Source organism: Hyaena hyaena, unplaced genomic scaffold (assembly GCF_003009895.1).
Source record: "Hyaena hyaena isolate Hyena2069 unplaced genomic scaffold, ASM300989v1 scaffold_2, whole genome shotgun sequence".
Taxonomy (NCBI): domain Eukaryota; kingdom Metazoa; phylum Chordata; class Mammalia; order Carnivora; family Hyaenidae; genus Hyaena; species Hyaena hyaena.
In genome coordinates this window covers 1,588,785-1,608,659 of record NW_024080634.1, presented here as the reverse complement: position 1 = coordinate 1,608,659, position 19,875 = coordinate 1,588,785, and the positions used below count along the sequence as shown (strand labels likewise).

The following is a 19,875-nucleotide window of genomic DNA, read 5'->3' as shown; positions in this document are numbered from 1 at the left end:
AAAAAAAAAAAAAAAAAAAAAAAGATAGTGCCGTTGCGCCTGCAAAGAGTAGTCCCACCGGAACAGAGCAAATGGTTTTGATAACAACTCACTATTTTACCAAACTGGCTACAGGATTTCATTTTGGTTGGCAAAGGGTATCATCAACAAGAACAGTCACAAGTCCTTAAAGAGGACCCCGCTCTCTCATCCACACACCGAGGGGAACAACGGCACCTGCCGCTCAGGCTGTATGAGGGGCAAATGAACGAAGCCACAGAAAGTACTGGATGCTAGGCCGGGCACAGATTCAGCGCCTGATGAATGTGACCTGTTGTTTCATCACAAAACTTTTTTTTTTTTAATGTTTTATTTATTTCTAGGAGAGAGAGAGAGAGACAGCATGAGCAGGGGAGGGTCAGAGAGAGAGGGAGACACAGAATCTGAAACAGGCTCCAGGCTCTGAGCTGGCAGTCAGCACAGAGCCTGACGCGGGGCTCGAACCCACGAACCGCGAGATCATGACCTGAGCGAAAGTCAGATGCTTAACCGACTAAGCCACCCAGGCGCCCCCCATCACAAAACTTTTAAAAACAACAGGTACGGAGCTACATTTCTATTTGTGTCCCGCTGCCAAATAATAATGGAAATCTACAGTAAGAGGCCTCCAGTCCCCAAAGATTTTAAAAAGGAAACCGGACTGAGCATTTTCATTCCTCTCCCCCTGAGTTTTCATACATGTTTAATATCGGGATAAAGAGAAATCTCATCCCTTTGACATTTGGGAAGCATGTGAGAATACCAAGGGAAAAATGTGGAATGCAGTTTATAAACCTCTGTAATCCCGTAGAATTAGTAGGAGGCTTCAGACAATGCTCAGAATTTCCTGACGTGTCTTTTGAAATATGGTCCAGGGGCTTTCTAACCTCTCCGTGGCAGACATGGAGGCCCCCGCAGCATCACAAATGGTTTTAAGGAAAGAGAAGGAGGAGAGACGGGAATGAAGGACACAACAAACAAGCACAATCTGGGTTTTTCCGAACAGAAAGCAGCAAGGCTGAGTCATTACTGGGTGACAGAAAACCCAAAGGTCCTGGCCAGTGTGGAGTCACAAGAGCAGGATAAAGTGAATGAAGAACAGCTAGCTTCGGGGATGGGACCCCATGACCTATAAATATGGAATTTGGGGGACTAAGTCGGGAGCCCAGCGGTGGTCCGCATCTTCAGTTGGATAATGAGATACTCCCTGGAGGAAAAGCTGGATTGTCACCTATCTTCCATAGGAGGAGAGACAGAGTCACGGCTCCCTGGAGAAATCAATCAGCACCTCTAACAAGACACAAGGGACAAAGCAAGTGACAGAGCTGTGCTGGTCCATGGGGGGTCCGGCTACTGTTCTCACAGGGCTAGTGGGCAGCATTCCTGGGAACTGCCCCGTTTAGGCCAGAGTGAAGCTCGGAGAATCTTCAGCTGACACACCTTGCTTCTGTGTGATTCTTCAGGAAAGGAACTGCCTCTAAAAAATTAAAAGTAACTCTTTGCCACGGGCCACCTGGGCAGCTCAGTCAGTTAGGCGTCTGGCTCTCCATTTCCACTCAGGTCATGATCTCACAGGTGGTGGGATCGAGCCCCACGTCGGGCTCCACGCTGTCAGTGGAGCCTGCTTAGGGTTCTCTTTCCCTCTGCCTCTCCCCTGCTCCTGTGCACGCGCGCTTTCTCTCTCTCCCTTTCTCTCTCTCAAGTAGGTAAATAAACTTTAAGAAATGTTTTTTGACTTTAAAAAAGAATGACTCTCTGCCTAAAAGCAACAGCTTTCTGTTTTTCAGTATCAACTTTCAATACAATTTCCTATTTAAAGTCTTAAAAGTAGAGTGGGAACAGATCTGTCCATTTGGAACATTTCAAACCTCATGACTGTTCCATTAAATGGCCTGTGTTCCACAAGAAAGTACCTTCTTGTGGATTTCAAGACTTTTTCTTCCTTTTCCTTTCCTCTTTCCCCTCTTCTGGTTCATAAGTCTTTTAATGTTTTTTATTTCATTTTTGAGAGAGCAAGTGGGGGAGAGACGGAGAGAGGGGGACAGAGGATCTGAAGCAGGCTCTGTGCTGACAGCAGTGAGCCCAATATGGGGCTTGAACTCCTGAACCTCAGTATCATGACGTGAACCGAAGCTGGACACCCAACTAAGCCGTCCAGGTGCCCCTCCCCCACTTCTATTTTAAATCCATAGGCTAGCTACAAAAAAAAAAAAAGTCTTAGATTTTATAACTGAAAACTTTGAGGCTAAAGGAAATTTCTCCATTAAGTCAAAAGCCCTAAGCTACCTAAAAGAAGCCATAGGTCTCCTGTTTCCGAATCCTTCACCTGCCATTTTGAGGAGGTATACATGGAGAGGAAATGCTAATTTCCATATTTGACCACTGGGGCCATACCTGATGGAGTCTGGTGGTACTTTTACAACACAAAATCTAAGGGTTGAATGCCTAGGTCTATATGGGGTTAGCAAGGCTGGAAACAAGATGGCTCCCCTCAGCCAACTTGTCTACCCAAAGGGACAGCATTTGGGAGAGAGATTTTTTTCCCCACTAAGTGAAAAGAGATTCAGTGAGCCTGGGTGGTGGCCTGGGTGGGTTGTGCACAACCTTCCATGAGGCACCAGGTCTTCACACAAATGTTTCATCCACCTCAGGCACCCCCCAGGAGAGCAAAGAGGAGCTTTGGTTGAAACAATCTGGCATTTCCAACGCTTTGGGGTTAGGACTCTGTTTCCATTTTCCTTACTCTTAGAGATTCACCAAAGTCCTCCAAAGAGCACTGTAACATTCTGAAAATAAAGTTAGTTTTTCTTCTTTTCATTTAAAAAGTACATGTGCATTAGCTGTCTTTTTTTAATTGTCATATATACCACTCTGAGGAAAAGTCAATTAACCACAAAAGGTTCACACCGCAGAATGAATGAACATTTTTGGTTTTGTGTCTAAAATTTCAGAGTTCACTGGAGATCGAGATATTCCCATCATCTTGATTAAAGGTAAGAAGCGGATGGTTTGAGAGATATTCATATATGAAAATGAAGACCTCTGATTTAAGTTCCTCCTAATCCTCCTATATGTGCAAACATATGGTATCTGTCCTTCTTTGCCTGACTTATTTCACTCAGCATTAAGAACTTAATGAAAGACCATGGGGGAGAAGAAGGGGAAAAATAATCGGGGAGGGGAAGGGAGGCAAACCATGAGAGACTCTTGAATGCTGAGAACAAACCGAGGGCTGACGGGAGTGGGGATGAGGGGAAGGGGGGTGATGGGCGTGGAGGAGGGCACTTGTGGGGATGAGCACCGGGTGTTATATGGAAACCAAGTTGACAATAAACTATTTAAAAAAGAAGAAGAAAGAAAAAAAGAAGGAAAATGAAGACCACTGAAAATAATGGAAGGGATCCAGGACAGCGTGTACCATTTCCCACTGACACCGGTAATTCCTGATTCACTCCTGGGGAGGAGAGTTCTGGGGGCCCCGTTTGTCAGAATAGCTTTCCTTCTCAAGGTGTCCTTGAGTGGCAAGCTGGTTTTCTTCCGTAGTCAGTCCCAGAAGTCTTGGAGAAAGGCCCCATCCACCCATCAAGGTCCAAACCTCTGAAGACAGAAGTTTGCTTTTGATTTTGGAAGTGAACTTGTCATTCTGTTGTTTCAGAGCGATTAAAAAGGGATGTTTTACAATAACAGTGTCTGACCCAGAAAGAAAATTGGTTCCATCTTTACTTTCTTAAACAGCCTTTTAAATTGTCTTCGGGCTTTCCGTTTCCCATTCTGCCAGCGAAGTCGTGGGCAAACAGAAACTTAACCAGTATCTCAGGCACGACACCCCAAAGCAGTGGAAAATTAACCTCTTAAAGATGGCTCGGAAGTTTTTCATCTTCTCCAGGATCCACAATGATAGCGATCCGGTTTTCATACCTTCCAGCCTCTGCATATGCTACTCCCTCTGCCCGGAAAGCTTCCTCTCCTCTCCTCCACCTGGCAAACTCTACCTTACGCCTAAGGAGCAGATTCAACCCTCCTCTGATGCCTTCTTGAACTAACCCAGCGAGGCAGCCCTCTGTTCTCTGCACTGTGCCCCCTGACACATTGTTTACAGGTAAGTAGGTGTCTTAGTCAGCTCAGGCCACCATGACAAAATACCACAGATGAGGTGGCTCAACCAACAGACAATCATTTTCTCGCAGTTCTAGAGCCCGGAGTCTGAGACCAGGGTGTTGGCATGGCCAGGGTGTGGTGTCCTCTCTTCCCAGATTTTCAGGTTTTGTTCTCACTGTAGAAGAGCAATAAGCTCTCTGGAGTTTCTCTTTATGAGCACACTTAACCCAGTTATGCGGGCTCTACCCTCATGACCTCTCAAAGGCTCCACTTCCAGTTTCATCACATTAACGAATTACGGCTTCAACATACAGATTTAGGGGGAGATACAGTTCAGTCTGTAGCAGTAGATAAGTGTGTTGGATTGCAAAAAAAGACAAAAACAAAACAAAGCCCACAAATTCCCTGCCACTCTCCCCAACACGGTGAAATCTCTCTCTCCTCTTGATTCTGGGTTGGCCATGCAGCCTACTTTGCCCAATGAAAGGTTGGTAAATGCGACACAGAAGCTTCTTGAAAAGTGCTTATGCACTAGGGCTTGCCTCTTACTCCTGGGGACATCGTCCACCATGGAGGGAATGAAATTCTGTAGATTTTGTGGTTTTCTTTGTTTCTGGTTTTCATGCAACCAGTAACATATTACCTACAAGTAACAACAACGATTGAGGATTTGGCTTTACAGTCAAACCATATGGTGCTCTCTGCTGGGAGGCTGAGAGAGGCTGACACTCTGTGGGGTCAGGGATGACCAAGAATTCGGTTAGTCTACCTGATTTGTCTATTAGCGAACTTGATTCAGAAAAGAGATTCTTCCTTACTGGGAAGGAGAATGGCTCTTGGATCTGGAGTGGTGAGTTTTTGACTCTTCAGTTTACTTTTGACCTTGTCTGAGATTTCAGAGCTTAAGCAACAGAAATTGATGTTCTCACAGTTCTGGAAGCTCAAAGTCTGGATGATGAGAGTGTCAGCAAGGCTGGTTCTTTCTCAGGGCTGTGAGGGTAAATCCGCTCCATGCTGCTCCCGGAGCTTCCGAAGGCAGTTGGCAGTCTGGTGTTCCTTGGCTCGTAGATGCATCACTACGGTCTCTGCCTTCAGCCTCACATGGCATTCTCCCTATGTCTCTCTGTGTGCAAATTTCCCCCCATTATAAAGACGTCTGCCATACTGGATTTCACGACACCGTTTTCACTTGATTATGTCTATAAAGATCTTCTCTCCAAATAACATCACCTTCTGACACACTGGGGGTTAGGACTCCAGCATATCTTTTGGGAGGGGAGCACAATTCAATCTGTGCCATTTGGTTACCCACCTGCTTAGAATTTTCCTGTGGTCTCTCACTCCTTTACGGCAAAACCCAAACTCTTTCCCACTCTTCCCCACCCCATGCCCTTCCCACATCCTGTTCCCTGTGACCAGGACCTTCCTCCCTAACGCCTCCTTCTCTCCAGAGTTCAGCCCTTCTCATCTTAGGGATTTAGCTTTGAGGTTTCCTGGGCTAGAGGCCACCCCCATCTCATTCGCTACCTCCCACCCACTTCTCCATAGCAGTTACCACACCCAGCTTATAGCTTTTGTAAAAACTGTCTGTCTGCCCCACTAGAATGTAAACTCCACAATAAGAAGCACAACATAGAAGCAGAAGCAGTAGAGGGTGACGATTTAAGGCAAACTCTAGAGTCAAGCTACCTCAGTCAAATCCTGGCTCTATACCTTTGGCAGGGCTACTTGGTCAAGTGCCTAAGACTTCATGCCTCAATTTCCTCATCTGTAAAGTGGGATAGAGAGCATTCCCCAGAAGGATTGTTAGACAGATAAGATGAGCTCACACTTGCAAAGCCCTCGGAATACTGCTTGTCACTCAGTTGGAGGGACATGAGCGTTAATAATAATCCTTGTATGAGGAGGGACTGACCAAGGCCATTTTACTCACCCCTGCGCACTCAGAATTCGGCAGTGCCTGGCTCAACAGATATTTGCCAAATGAACAAATTTCTGGTAAGCTCTATGTTGCTCACATAACTTCCTTTTTGTTTTTTAAGCTTTATCAGCAGCTTCTAAAAGGGGCCTAACTTATGCCATCCCTATGAATGAGGCTTGTGTCATGTGGTCTCCACCCCTAGAGAATGTCCCAGGGTCAGCCATCCCAGACTTGCTCTGGGGAAACCTCGTTTTTAAGAATAAAACATGGGGAAGCCTGGGTGGCTCAGTCAGTTAAGCATCCGACTTCGGCTCAGGTCAGGATCTCACAGTATGTGAGTTCGAACCCCATGTTGGGGTTCTGACAGCTCAGAGCCTGGAGCCTACTTTGGATTCTGTGCCTCCCTCTCTCTCTCTGCCCCTCCCCAACTCGTGTTCTGTCTCTCTCAAAAATAAACGTATATTAAAAATAATAGTAAAATGTGGTTCTTCGTGGCTAAACAAGGGTGAGAGTCTCCACCTCAGCTCCCCACCACAGAGCACTGAAACACAGACTCATGAGCTCACAGCTGCTGGTCCTAGGTGCTGGTCTATGTAGAGACCCCACGTCGGCCTCCAGAGCTGTGCCGCAAGCGACTCAAAGACCAGCATCCACGGGGTACGTTACTGTTTATCAAGGACTTTCCCAGACGTCACTCTATGGCACCAGAACTAAGAATGAGGCCTGATTAGAGCTTTTCAGGAGACCTTAAGCTGCATATCACCTTCTTGGGGGGTGGTGGGGAAAGCAACTAAGGTGAGGTTAGCAAAGAAACGTCCGGCTTCTCCAGACAGTCCACCCCCGACGCAGCCAGGGTGGAGGAGGGCAGGGAGTGCTTTAGGTCACCTCCCTCCCTCCTAGCATCCCCTCCATTCCTTCCTCTGATGCCACCATTGTTTCCGAGTAGAGTCACTGCTTCCGGCTGATGGATAGGGACCCGAAACAGGTGGAAGCAGACCAGGTCCCTAGACCCTAATCATGGGGTCCCGAGACTGAGAAATAGCACCCGTGGTCGCTACAGGTGGATTCCTTTCCCAGGTCAAGGGACGTGGTAGGAGGGGCAGGAACAGAGTCTGAGCTTACACTTGACCTCATACAGGGCTGCCCTTTGCAGCAGGTGCTTTTCAGCCCCCCTGGGATTTCCCCAGACAGGAGACATGATTTGTTCCCAGCCTACGGTCAGCGCGAGGGGACAAGACGTCCCGTGCAGGCGACGCGGGCCAGGGAGCTCCCCTCCTGCTCTGACAGTTCTCCAGCCTCCCTCCTTCTACTGACGCTTCTGGACTGTGAGGAGCCGCCGGCTTCCCCAGGCATGGAGTAGAAAGGTCCCCCTTCAAAGGCTGAGCCTCGTCGCCATGACAACTCGTGATGACACTTCTCCTTCAGTCTCCGGGAGAGCAGGACACCGGGCGTAAACTGTCACCTGCTCCCCAACCGCCGGCTTCTCTTCCCCGTTGGTCATGATGCCTCAGAACTTCCTGGTCTTTCCGGCTCCCTGTTCTGCACACCCTTTATCGTGCGGGTACACAACCCATGCCTTGTACAACGATCAATTTAGCGTAAGTGAGTTCCCTACCTACTGAGGAAAGTGATTACAGACTCACACGTGTATACTCATCCATTCATAAATATTTACCGAGGGCGGAGTATGTTCCAGATGCGTGTGAAAATTCTTAAGCACTAAAGGGACCAAGAATGGATTCCATCTCAAGTGCAGACTCTGATTCACTGGCAGTGAGTCCTGACAGCCGTGATGAGAAGGATTCTGAGGCCCTTTATTCTGGGCACAGAATAGAGAGTCTGTGACATTGCGATGGTGGCCAAATGACCCAGTGTACCTCGAAGAGAAGGCTTCCTCTGCCAGGGTTTCCCACCCCCATTCCCACCCTGCTGGCAGCCCCCGCCCCCCCCCCACAGGGGGTCATAAGCATATGGCATGCTCTCCGTCTACAGCCCTGCTCACATCTCCTTTTGAGAGGTCAGGAAAGTAACCGGGAGCTTCAGCGTGAAAAGCCCTGAGGGCAAAGTCCATGCCCACTGCCTCCACACTCACCACCGGGCCTCTCTCTGTCTGGGTCATATGAACTTGGAGCCCTTGGCCCACCCAGGATTGGAAGCGACCCCCCCACTGCCTTGTGGTGAGCTGTGCCCAGAGTCCAGGGGATTCTGCTGTCCTGAGAATCTCATGCCAGGCTCTGGTTCCCCTCACCTCCAACTGGAGCCTCCTGAACTGCCTTTACTTCTAGAACCTTGTACTGGGTCACATTCTTCCATTTGCCCCTGACCCTGTAGCTTCTGTTCTCCAGGATGAAATGCCCGTCCCTCCCTCCCTTACCCTCCTTCCTTTCCTTCCTTTCCCTGGCCTGGGCTCTGGGCCATCAGCCCACAGGGCAGCCGGTTCCGGTAGGTGGGCTGTGACTGCAGGGTGAGCACCAGGGAAACAGGGAGCAGGAAACCCATAGACACCAGAGGCTCCAAGCCAGCCTGAGAGAGGCCGGGAGGGCTGCCCAGGGGAAGTGGCACCCCAGAAAAGAAGAGGGAAAGAAAATGAGGACAGGACCAGAAAGAAGAATTCCTCGTTGAAGGAACAGTACACACAAGAACAGGAAACGATGTGGAGTTAGCTAGAGAATAGATGGGGAGACAGAGAGAGAGAGAGAGAGAGAGAGAGAATGGCTTCCAACGAGGCAATGGGGCCATGTTCAGGATTCAGTACTTTATCTTGAGACCCTGGGGTCCACCTGGTTCAAATCTCAGCTCCGCCACTTAGTAACCCTGTGACCCTAAGAAATTTTATTAATCTCTCTTGTGACCGGCTGCTTCTTCCATAAAATGGGGATAACAGAGAGTAGCAGTTTCACGGGGTTAGCATGAAGAAGAAATAGCACGGTGCCTACCATACATCAGGCACGCAGCACACATTAGCTCTTTTCCAATCTGGACAAGCAAAGCACAGCAAGGGTGGAGAGGAGTAGGAGATGTCCAGAAATGGACGGGATCCAGCCATCCTTGCTTCAGATTAGCTCCTCTCCTCTCCAGCTTCCGTCTTAATCAGGAGCCCACTCTTTGTCTAGAGCCCATCTCCTCTTGGCAAGGGATTTAGTCCCCACCCCAGATTCCGGCACCCTGTGTGGATCCCTGGACCCTTCACACATGATGACGAGAGGCTCGCCCGGCGTGAGGACCCCAGGGGACCTGGATTCAGCAACCAGAGGCCCTGCAGCAACCCATGACTCGTCCCTCCAATGACGACTGACTTCGCCCCGGTGGCCCACACCGTGTGAGACACTGGCATCAGCGACCAGTAAGGTCCCCATCTCCATGCAGCGTCCTTCCCAACCGGGGAGACAGACAATAAATGCATTAACAAACAATAATGACAGGCTGGGATGGGTGAGCGCGATTTGCGAGGGTGAAGAGACAGAGGCTTAGGGGACCTCCTGATAGGGCACTCAGACATGGTCTGTGGCGTGGTGACAGTGGGTCAAAGCTGGAACGTGGGAATGGACAGGCCATTTGAAGAGCCGGGAAATGATACTCCAGGCAAAGGAAACAGCAAGTGCAAAAGCCAGAGGTGGGACAGATGAAACAAAGGCCAGCGTCCCTGAAGGATCGTGAGCAGAGGGTGGGGAAAGGCGGGAGTGTGGTCCAGGCACGGGGCTGTCTCCTTCTGGTGCTGATGGAAAACTAAGGGCCAGGGCCGATCTGAAGCAGGGGAAGGATACGAGTGACTCATAAAACCAGATCGTGAGTTCTGTGAGTTCGGGACTTGGTTTTCTTGTCACCCTAGCAACGGATTGGATTTTGGTAAAAGCCTCTCCGGTGGTCTATGGAGAACAGACCAGAAGGAACAGAGGTGGAAAGCTGGGCCCTCCCCGCCAAGTCTATCCGAGAGCCTGTAATATAACACCTTCTCATCAAACACTCAAAGCTTATTTTATAAGAAACAGAGAGTGAAGACATCCCCTTGTATAAGCTCCATAACTCACATGGACCAGACGTCGATCTTGGGGCCATATTTCTTCCTGGCAAGAAGTTCGGGCGCAGCGTAAGCAGGACTACCACACTGTGTGCTGAATGGGTCCGAGTGGCCCAGGATCCCTGCACAGTTGCTCAAACCAAAATCTGCAAAGAGAGGAAGACAAAACCAGCTCCGGGTGAGAAAACTGTGAAAAAGAAGAAAAATACAAAACACACACACAAAAAAACAAAAAAACAAACAAAATCCGGGGGGCGGCAGGAAAGGAAACATGCTCTCAGGCGAGCACGTCGATTAGCCTCCCAGAGGAAAACCAGCAGCTGCCGACCACAATCTCGGGATGTGGGCCTCCAGACTGGAAACAGTTTACAGCGGGCCTCACTGTAAAATCCGGCTAGAGCTGCAAGTATGCTGAACCAAAACAGATTTTCATCAAACCTCGGAAGTGAGTCATCCAGGAAAAAGAGAGGCTTTGCTTTCTAGGACTGAGGCGGGAAGCGAGGAGCTGAGGCCGTGGAGGCAGCAATCTGGCTTCCCAGGGGTCCACGTGGGGAAAAGCTGAAGGAAGATCCATTTTCTCTGGCTGGGGTCAGAGTCACCCCGGGTGACATGCGATTCCCACCATTTAGAGTTGACTTGTTCGGCTCAATGTTTTCATTTCGTGCAAGTCCCTTAAAAATGCCCCCATGCCTGTGGCAGTCTACGGGGATTGGAAGAGGGGGAAATAGGGGCGCCTGGGTGGCTTAGTCGGTTAAGCGTCCGACTTTCACTTAGGTCATGATCTCGCGGTTCGTGGGTTCGAGCCCCGCGTCAGGCTCTGTGCTGACAGCCAGCTCAGAGCCTGGAGCCTGTTTCAGTCTGTCACTCCCTCTCTCTCGGACCCTCCCCTGCTCACGCTGTCTCTCTCTCTCTCCTAGAAATAAATAAAACATTTAAAAAAAAAAAAAAAGGAAGAGGGGGAAATATACGCACCCAGTGATTTAGAAAATGTTACACATTGGCTGGAAGACTAAGGCCAGGAAGACAGCAATGAGAACTGACTAGACTAAGCCACCTCACTGCCGTGTTCGTGGATGGTTCAGGCAACGGGAGAAAGCACAGAAGAGCCCACTGAATCCAAAGCGACGCTGGGTCCAGCAAGCCCTTGGTTTTGTGCTTACTTTCTTGAGCCTAAGGATACAGCATCTGACAGGTAATCAGAGCTGCCAGTCTTCTGTCCTCATCTGATATCCTTCCTCAATCTCTGCTGTTCCCAGAATTAAAATCATGGTTAAGGGGCCCCTGGGTGGCTCCGTCGGTTGGGCGTCCGACTCCTGATTTCTGCTCAGGGCGTGATCTCACGGTTTATGGGTTTGAGTCCCACATCGGGCTCTGCGTTGACAACACGGAGCCTGCTTGGGATTGCCCCTCCCCCACTCACATTCCCTCTCTCTGAAAATAAATACACTTACAAAAAAAAAAAAAAAAAAAGGATCATGGCTTCTCTTTCAACTTCAATGTAAATATTATGGTTAGAGTTCCCCAAACAGGAGACGCTGCCCACAGGGCTCAGTGGCCAGAGACTGGCTCCATGTCTTAAACAAAACCCTGTACTTCTCAACCAGCAGGACTTCTATCTAATTTCATTCCTGTGTTTTCTCCTTGACAAACGTGTCTCTACCTGCAAAGCACATGACTGTTGTGAAAGCTCAGGAAAAGGGGACCGCAGGACGGGGGCGTGAAATAACTGTGAGGCCACCAAGTGACTCACCCCACGGGTCAAGAGGCACCACCAGAAACTCTCCCGACAGGCGCTGGCGTGGGCTGTATAATGAAACAGCGTTCGCAAAGAGAACCCCTGCCAGGCAGAGCTCAGAAACTTCTTGAAGGCTCTGGGCTTGAAGATGAAGAATGAGACTCTGCCCAGGGATGCATGTGGACACACTGAACGCTTCCTTCATTTTTGTTTTTTATGATTATATTTTTGATCTCAGGACTTCCTTTTGCTCCCTACTCCTCCACCCTTACCCTCACCCGGCCCTCATTTCCTTCCCGCGCCCTGCCCAGCCCATACCCATAGATCCCCCATAGCCCGCCCTTCTAGAGCCACGGGGCTCCTGGCTTCCCTGTGCAAGAGAATCCAAGAGCCCCTGTTCTCAGGCCTTTTTTCACGGACACAGGAAAAAAAGGAGGGGAGGGGAAATATTTTTGTAAGAGGAAAAATCGTAGCGTGCTTGAAATTGGACAGCGGCTTAAGTGCTCTGGGTTTATAAGTCAACCTAAAGGAATTTTAATGAAACAACAGATGCGTAAAAAGCACCATGGAATAAAGGTCATATCGTTCGGGGCAACATTTTAAGGGGCGTTTCCTAAACAGTCACGTCAGAGGCCCAATCTCCTAGGAGTCCCATAAAATTTATCTCTAGATTTCTGACATGAAATCAAAAGACTCCGTGTCTACTCTCAACGGGGTTCCGTTGCCTCATTCAGGTCATTCCCTCAACTCCTCCACTGAGGTCTGTAAAGAGCTGCTTGATACCAAGAGGGCAGGGCGAGATAAGAGACGAGGTCACTGGCCCCCTTCTTTGCTCCCAGGCGAGCTTGAGAACACAGTGTCTTGCGGTGTCTGAAGCAAAGTCTCAAGAAGATAAATTGGCAGAGGATCTGGGGAGTGGAGGAGATAAAATCTGCATTTTAAATGACTTAGTGTTACCCTAGCTGGAAGGCATTCATTTAAAAATATATTGCAGTTGGGGCACCTGGGTGGCTCAGTCGGTTGAGCGTCCAACTTCAGTTCAGGTCATGATCTCGAAGTTCATGGGTTCGAGCCCCACGTCGGGCTCTGTGCTGACAGCTCAGAGCCTGGAGCCTGCTTTGTATTGTGTCTCCCTTTCTCTCTGCCCCTCCCCCGCGGGACTCTATCTCTCTCTGTCTCTCCAAAATAAATAAATGTTAAAAAACAAAATTTTAAATATAACAAAATAAAACACATTGCAGAGAAATAACCGGTCCTTTTCACACGCATAGGCTAATTATTAAAACGTTACACATATGTTTGTAATTGCAATGGAGAATCTAGAGAGAAGCCTGCCTGCTGGTGTGTCACACGGCTCTGCCTCAGTGAGATCTGGGAAACACATATAAGCGAACTGTCTTCAGTTTTCCGAGGGCTCCGTAACGAATCTCTCAGAATGCCCGCATGAACGCTGCTACACAAAACCCTTCTCAGCTGGGGCTTTTCCATTTTCACCTAAACCGTCACACCTCAGACTGCTTTTTCAGAAAGAAAAAAAAAATCTGGATGACATCAGATCTTTCTCCCAGCTAGCTCCAGTTCATTTGAAATGCAGAGGACGTGGCTTAAGTACATTTATTTAAATCAAATTACTTCAAAGAGGGGAAACGATTAGGGGCAAATGGAAATAGCTGTAATCCATCTTTGAAAAATAACTAGGTAGTTCCTTTGAAGAAAAGGTTCAAGAGCTTTCAAGCTGCAAAACGGTAGTTATAGAAACATTTGATCCAAATGGCCCAACTTGGTGGGGGTGGCGGGGAGGGAGTGTAGGGAGGCAAGAAAACACAAGAGACATTGGGCCTTCCTTCCCTCCAGCATCTGCCATTGCTACCTTGGTGACTGACCCATAGAGAAAATACCAGGAAATGAAGATACTGGCGAACTCCAGGCAATGCCCAGTGGCCCTCAGGGTACTATAATGTCCGTTTTGGTTACAGATGTGAGCCATCACATCCTCTTATTCGGACAGGTCCGCCCGAAGAGGGTTTGTTAGGCGGCCAGTCTGCGAGCTACTTATAAACACATTCTCGTTTACGGAGATTGGTTCTTCCAGAACCTTCTGAGCAAACTTCCAACCAATTAAAATAGCTGTGCTTTTCAACACTGTTCATTCCACAGCACATTTCTAGTTGTATACACGATCATCTAGGGCAATCACTTGAGGAGGGAGCAAGCCCAGAGGGGAAGAGAGGTAAAAGGGAAAGGAAAGAAGCTATAGGTAGTGCCAGGGGTCACTCCCTGGTGACAGGCATCTTGCTAGAATTCCCAGCCCCGGTCTAGCCGACGCGTGGTAGAAGGGAGTTATTTGAACTTTTATTATAATGTACACCTGTCTTTCACGTGGCCGGTTTGCAAACAATCTGCTGCTGTTAGGGTAACTCTGTGTCTGTCGCCTCCACATTTTCTGAAGATGAGTTACAGGTCAGCCTCCCAGACAACCTAAACGATCCGCTTTCCTCCTTCCCTCACCCCCCACCAGGACAGGCCTTTGCTTAATGCCACAGATCCCGGAAACGAGGACCAGAAGGTCATCCTGCAGACATGTCAGCGTCTGTCCTGTGGAAAGCTTCTGTATTTGACCTTCAGGACAACTAAAGTGTAACAGTGAAACAATATGATAAAGAGCTAATTCTTTGAATTGTCCATTTTAAGGAATATCATCTTTAAAATCTTTGGGGGGGGAATTTTTAAAAAGGGTTAGTTTCCTAACGATCCGTATATTCATTCGTTAACACCTGACAGTGGTGGTTAACCCCCCCCCCCCCCCCCCCCGCCAAGGGGTCCAGAGTCCCAGCAGCCTCTTGCCTATTTACCAGGTTTGGGGAGCCAACGGTGATTCCGAAGAATCTAAGTGGTTATTTGAATGATATGTTTCGGAGAGTCTAGGAAGGGATTTCAGTGTTTGCCAAATAAAATCTCCTTCTTGGGTACGAAAGTTAAATTCACAGCGTTCTATTGATCCTTCTCTTTTCCTCCGAATCTAAAGCCTTTCTCAAGCCACTGAGATGGAAGAAATTACTTGCACTTGAGGTGGAAAAAGAAAGAAAGTGCGGGACAGATGATGGCGCTAACATCTGGCTGTAAAAATGATGCCACGAGCCTTTTGCCAAGAGCAATCATACGGGCAAACAAAAACGGAATTCTTCTAGAAAATGAGTCATGGAGTGAACTCACTTACGGACTCACTTATGAACCAATTATGACTCACTCTATCCTGGAACTTCCTTCTGATTACCTTCCTTCTAAACCCCCTCTGTGGGGGTTTCTCTCTGCCCAACCCCCTATAAAATGGGGCTTCGATACAGATCATAATAAAAACGGAAGGTTAGTGGAGCCCACTTTTATTCAGCACTGCTATATTCATTGGAAAGTGAATTAAGCCATGGCTAAGCTAAGAGTAGTACTTCTGAACTAAACACTATTTTTCACTGCTTTAAAGAAGTTTTATGGTTAATCCAAATAAAAATGGCCCCTCTAAAAGTTCAGATCTATCTGAATTTATGCAAAGCTGAACTCTGAATAATCCCAAGAACACATAACCAACAAATACTTATTTGCAGCTGTGAAATCATTTTATGGTCACGTTACAGTACATCTACCTTCCTAATTGTGTTTACTGTTAAAATTAATTTTCATTTTCAAAACCACTATTAAATATTAGAGGTAAAGAGGTGATCAAGAGTATGGTTTGGGATTAGAAATAAACTATGGATACTTTTCAAAGTTGATTATCCAGGGGCGCCTGGGTGGCTCAGTCGGTTGGGTGGCCAACTTCAGCTCAGGTCATGATCTCACGGTTCGTGGGTTCGAGCCCCACGTCGGCTCTGTGCTGACAGCTCAGGGCCTGGAGCCTGCTTCAGATTCCTTGCCTCCCTCTCTCTCTGACCCTCCCCTTCTCACACTGTCTCTCTCTCAGAAATAAATAAAAAACGTTAAAAAATTTAAAAAAAAAAGTTGATAATCCATCAGTAAATAACTGAGAATGGACAACACAACACAAAAAGAATAATCTTGCTTAAAAATAAAAAAAAGTCATACAGAGGATATCTGGATGGCCCAGTTAGCCAACTCTTGAATTCAGCTCAGGTCATGATCTCACAGTTCGTGGGTTCAAGCCCTGTGTCGCTGACACAGCACAGAGCCTGCTTGGAATTCTCTCTCCTTCTCTCTCTGCCCCTAACCCACTCATGCTCTCTCTATCTCTCTCTCGAAATAAATAAATAAACTTAAAAAAAAAATTTTTTTAAAAGTCATACCAATCAGCTTGATATTATTGTCTTCATCCAGTAGCAAATTTTCTATCTTCAAGTCCCTGAAATAAACAAAACCACAGCATATTTCAGATAGGCATTTGAAATAGTGGCATAACACTTTCCTTCTGAAGGGAAACGAACCATTTTAGAGCTGCTCTGAACCAACCCAACACGCTCTCTGCCAAAACTCACACAAGCAGTAAGTAAATATTTATAAACATCATATAATTAATTGCCACAGGCTGAAGAAGCCAAAGGGTTTCAGAAAAGCAGAGAGCACTGAGGGCAGAGCACATCACGGGAAATTTCCGGAAGAAGTGGGATCAAAGCTGAAACTTGGAATTTAAACAGACGAAGTTGGAAGAGAGTGGAAGACGTCATTCATGAAAGACAGGTGCTGTCGGAGCAGAAAATACACATGTGGCCACATGTTTGTGAGACAGTGAGCAACACCAGCCAGGGTAAGGAACAGATTTGGGGAAGCTGCTAAAAAATATATCTTGGGGCACCTGGGCGGCTCAGTCGGTTGAGTTCAGGTCATGATCTCACGGTATGTGAGTTTGAGCCCCGCGTTGGGTCTGTGCTGACAGCTCAGAGTCTGGACCCAGCTTCAGATTCTGTGTGTGTGTGTGTGTGTGTGTGTGTGTGTGTGTGTGTGTGTGTGTTTGTGTGTGTTTGCCCCTCCTGTGTCCTCGCTCTCTGTCTCTCTCTCAAAAATAAATAAACATTAAAAACTTTTTAAAAAAATATTTAAAACTGACATAATTTATCAGTCCTACAAACTCCATGCTTGGAGCCCAAGTGTCATTCACAAACTGGAAGGTAAGAATAATCTACTCAAGCAAGCAGGTATGTGGTGGGCAGAAAAACAGACTCCAAAGATGTCAGGGCCCTAATCCCTCATACTATGCTTGAGTAAATGTTAACGGTTACATGCCCAAAGGGAATTAAGTTTGCAAATGGAATGAAGATTGTTAATCGATCAGCGGGTGACTCTGATCATTAACACTGAGGGTGACTTGAAGAGGTGGAAGGGAGAAGTGTATTCAGAGTCATGTTGAGTGAGAGGTGCCTGCAGTATCTGAGCTGGCCGACTGTAAGCTCCCAGAGGGCACGGAACATGTCTATCCTGCTTACCACTGTAACCCCAGTGCCTTTGCACTTCCCAGGTACTCAGTCAGTATGAATGAATCCACATTACCAAAGAGATTGCTTTGGATTTCAGAAGAAAAAAATGGGGGCAAAAGTATACATTGCGTCATCAAAACCACTGAGGTCGATGATTACAGCCTAAGCATCTTTAAGTTCTAGCCTGTCAACTGAGACACACCTTGAGTATTAGATATGTAAGACTATTCTTCTTTTTTACACACACACACACACACACACACGCACACACGCTCTATTCCACTGTTTTGAAACACATAGCATTCTTGGTTCAGTTTTTGTTTTTCCGACTTTTGAACAGAGGCACAGGCAAAAGCAATCTCCCTTCCTCATATCTCTCCCAAAAGGAATAGAATAGCATAATCGTGATAAGCAAAAACAGCAACCGAGAACACTACGTCAAAGTTGTGAGACAAAAGGGAGCATTTGCTAGGACTTTTGGTAAACGGGAGAGCAGTGTCCCATTTAACGGGGACAGGCACTCACAGCTCGGTCCCAGCACCACCAGCTCATTCTTTTCTCCAAGAGAAGCTAGAAATCTGGACTTCATCCCACTTTTTGTTGGCAACAAATTCACATTCAAAACTGTAACAACTACATTGCATGGGCCGAACTTGCAGGCAAGGTACGTCTGGCAAACTAGCAATTTTCAACCTCAGTCCAGGAGCTGAGCCTTGGAAAGGACAGGCGATTGCCCAGGGAGGGGATGCAGGGGGGGCGGGGGGGCAGGGCAGGTGGAGTAGAGTGGGGCGGGGGGGCGGTGAGGAGAACCAAGAACAGCACACTGGTGGAGGGAGCTGGGAGGTAAAGTCCGGGACACTGTTGTCACAGGAACTAGAAAGGGAAGCATTTCAAGATGGGAGAAAAGGAGTCAAGTGAGGAAAAAAGGTGAGTTCTGTAAATATCCAACATCTTTCAAAACTGGAAGGTGGGGGGCGCCTGGGTGGCTTAAGTCGGTTAAGCGTCCGACTTTCGCTTAGGTCATGATCTCGCTGTTCGTGGGTTCGAGCCCCGCGTCGGGCTCTGTGCTGACTGCCAGCTCAGAGCCTGGAGCCTATTTCAGAATCTGTATCTCCCTCTCTCTCTGACCCTCCCCTGCTCACGCTGTCTCTTTCTCTCTCTCTCTCTCTCCTAGAAATAAATAAAAATATTTAAAAAAAACAAAAAAACAAAAAAACCCTGGAAGGTGGCTGGTAGCCTGAGGGCCGGACACTCGGATGAGAAGCGCAGTCTGCTTTGAAACCTCTAGCGAGGGCATATGGATAACCCCCCAGCCACATGCACCCACCAACGGGTGGAAGAACTGGACTCTTTTGCTTCAATCCAGTGGAAACAATGCACAGACTATATAAAACCTATGTCAGCCTCTAGAAGGTATCATGGAGGGGCGCCTGGGTGGCTTAGAAGGTGAAGCGTCCAACTTCAGCTCAGGCCATGATCTCACGGTTCATGGGTTCCAGCCCCATGTCAGGCTCTTGCTGACAACTCAGAGCCTAGAGCCTGCTTTTGATTCTGTGTCTCCTCTGTCTCTGCTCCTCCCCTGCTCATGCTCTGGCTCTGGCTCTCTCTCTCAAAACTAAACATTAAAAAACATTTTAAGTTACCATGAAGGGGCATCTGGGTGGCTCTGTTGGTTAAGCGTCTGACTTTGGCTCAGGTCATGATCTCATAGTTTGCAGGTTCGAGCCCCGCGTCGGGCTCTATGCTGACAGCTCAGAGCCTGGAGCCTTCATTGGATTCTATGTCTCTCTCTTTTCTGTCTCTGCACCTCCCCAACTCATGCTCTCTCCTTCTCAAAAATAAATACATTAAAAAAATTTTTAGGGGCGTCTGGGTGGCTCAGTTGGTTAAGTGTCCGACTTTGGCTCAGGTCATGATCTCACGGTTCATGGGTTTGAGCCCCGCGTCGGGCTCTGTGCTGACAGCTAGCTCAGAGCCTGGAGCCTGCTTCAGATTCTGTGTGTCTCTCTCTGCCCCTCCCCTGCTCATGCTCTGTCTCTGTTTCTTAATAATAAATAAATGTTAAAAAATAAAATAAAATAAAATTTTAAACATTTTTTAAAAAGGTAGCATATATACCCAAATGCAGGGTGACTCCAAATATAATGTAATCTCCCCCTCATTTTTCCAATGGGAAGCCCCTGTTCCTCAGATAAAGGGTTTTGGAAAACACAAAAATGTCATTTTTAAACATGCAATGGATTTATCAAATGACTATTCTACTGATCTACAAAGCTGCATCATCATATTTAAGAGCATATAACATAATGTTAACTTCAGAAATACTGTTTTTATACCCTCCCATCTTATGAAACAATTTTATTGAAACCTGACAGTCAGGACTGGGATGACAGTCTTCCTTCAGTGTTACCAGGGTCGCATGATCTTAGAGTAGACTGGATGTTTTGAATACTGAGTGGTAGTCTCAGCACAGCCAGTGAAATAATAAGCACCCGTTTAAAATTTCTATAAATTAACAACTTAGTGAATTGTTTTTAGAGTTGTCTCAAACCCTTACAACTATGAGGTTATAACCCTAAAAGTTATTATTAAAGCCGTTGTAAAATGCCCTGGCCTCCCTTTCTCTCTGTTTCCTCGGATGACTTCTTTTTTTTTTAATGTTTGT

At 47.4% G+C, this 19,875-nt stretch overlaps 1 protein-coding gene across 1 annotated transcript in view; it reads right to left on the bottom strand.

Annotated features, from left to right (window-relative positions):
- The window catches only part of HUNK (hormonally up-regulated Neu-associated kinase), a 109,613-nt gene that overhangs the window by 36,481 nt on the left and 53,257 nt on the right, over nt 1-19,875 (bottom strand). The window contains exons 3-4 of the mRNA XM_039229120.1: nt 16,086-16,141; nt 10,066-10,201 (exon numbers count right to left, since the gene is read on the bottom strand). Of these exons, the coding sequence (XP_039085051.1) occupies nt 10,066-10,201; nt 16,086-16,141 (192 nt within the window). The remainder of the gene's footprint in view (nt 1-10,065; nt 10,202-16,085; nt 16,142-19,875) is intronic.